This window comes from Teleopsis dalmanni, chromosome 2, assembly GCF_002237135.1.
Source record: "Teleopsis dalmanni isolate 2A chromosome 2, ASM223713v2, whole genome shotgun sequence".
NCBI lineage: Eukaryota > Metazoa > Arthropoda > Insecta > Diptera > Diopsidae > Teleopsis > Teleopsis dalmanni.
Genome location: NC_051847.1, coordinates 228,763,968 through 228,765,741, shown reverse-complemented (window position 1 = coordinate 228,765,741; position 1,774 = coordinate 228,763,968). Strand labels below are relative to the sequence as shown.

General features: G+C 35.8%; 1 protein-coding gene across 1 annotated transcript; it reads right to left on the bottom strand.

Moving 5' to 3' along the window:
• Positions 1 to 301: 301 nt before the first annotated feature.
• LOC119678177 (pupal cuticle protein 36-like) lies at positions 302 to 1,545 on the bottom strand. Its single transcript, XM_038089878.1, has 2 exons — positions 1,235 to 1,545; positions 302 to 841 (listed from the first exon to the last, which is right to left on the bottom strand). Exons 1-2 carry the CDS (start codon positions 1,506 to 1,508, stop codon positions 321 to 323), a joined length of 795 nt encoding a protein of 264 aa, XP_037945806.1. The 5' UTR covers positions 1,509 to 1,545; the 3' UTR covers positions 302 to 320.
• Between the last annotated feature and the right edge of the window lie 229 nt (positions 1,546 to 1,774).

The window sequence follows — 1,774 nt, the reverse complement described above, 5'->3', positions numbered from 1 at the left end:
AGTCGAAGCGTCAAAATTCTGTTAACACAGAATGAGTCAATAAGTAGTCACAGCAATTATATCCACCGAACGATATCAATATTTTTGTTTGTTTTTTTTTTTTTTGTGTATCAGCTCTCGTAATTGTATTCAATAATAATAATGATATTTTTGGGTAGTTTTCGTCACGTTATTTTCAATTCGATAAAAATATTATTTTAAAAGTGTTTCAGTAAATTCATTTAACAAGACTAGCCAGGAGCATTAGCCAACATTGCATTAATTTAACATTATTTCATTGTCTACGTAAGTTATTGTTTAGCTTCTCATTTTTTGTGCGTTTAGTATGGTCCAGATTTACCAGGTGGTCCATAGCTAGATGATGGTGCAGAGATGTCACCACCGCTGGAACCGCTTGTGTAACCACCTGCAGCGCTGCTGCTTGTAAAAGTGCTACTACTGCTGCTGCCGCCAGTATAGCCACCAGCGTCTCCACCAACGAAACCACCACCGCTTTCCTTTTGTGTCTTGTATTTGATGAAGTATACTTCTGGTTTGGAAGGTTGTGTTGGTGCAGGTGTTGGTATGACAATATCTTGTTGATCCTCGGGTTTCTTGACCAATACGTAGACAAGTGTCTTTTCTTCGTTCTGTGGTTGCACTGGAATGACTGGAGCTTGATAGCTTGGAGGAGATGGTGCTTTAATGAAGATAATTTTATAATGTTTCTGTGCTTGAGCAATTGGTATATTTGGACGTTGACGAATTTCTTCTTGCTCTGGTGGTGGTACATGCACATAAATGTGTTTCTGTACGAGTGTAGTACCTCCACCAGTTGCACCACCAAAGCTACCACCTGAAGCTATATTTTTTTTATGAATAAAAAAGAAGAGAGAAAATTAATTAATTATGAGTATTTACAATTAAACAGAAATTTTGGATGTTGTATATAAGCAAAATGGATTAATTTTTTATTTAGTTTATGCTTCTATTTTAATCTTAATTAAAATTTTCATTTGATTGTTAATTTTAAATTCAATTATTTTAATATATGCAATAAATTAATTTTTTCTGTTTTTAAACTGTTATTTTAATAATAATTTTTTTTTCGTCTTTTTTTGTTTCTAGAACATCACAATTTAATTCAATTATAATGCACATTCATTCACTTTTTGTTATTTGTTAATTAAATTTCACTTTATGTTATTAGAGTTTTTTTTAATATTCTTGTTTTTTGACTGTAATAATAACGCACCTCCTGCGAAGCTGCTGCTTGAACTGCTGAAACCAGCACTTCCACCGCTACTAAATCCACCAGAGAATCCGCCTCCTGCACTGCCACCAAAATTACTGCCAAAGCTACTGCCTGAACTACCGAAACTACCGCCTGAACCACCGAAACTACCGCCTGAACCACCGTGGAAACCACCGGAAGAGCCACCGCCACCACCAGGTCTGTTGTAGGCATAACCAGCCTCAGGCCTAGCAGCAGCTAAAGCCAAACAGGACATTAAAATAAACACTTTCATTTTTGGCTTTACGTTAATTTCACTTTATTTCAAATAGAAGTCGTCCACGGACCGTACGCGACCGTTTTTATATGCGTTTAAATCGTTTAAAATAATAATCCTTTTTTCTTTGCTGGACACACACGCACAGACTCTTTGTAATCCTTGTCTGTGCTTTCTTTCGTAAGTGAGTGTGGTTGGTTAAATGTGTATAGTAGTAAAGTAGGGATAGGAAGGAAAGTACTGTGTTCACTTTTTGAATACGGTGATGTTGTTTGTTAAACTGA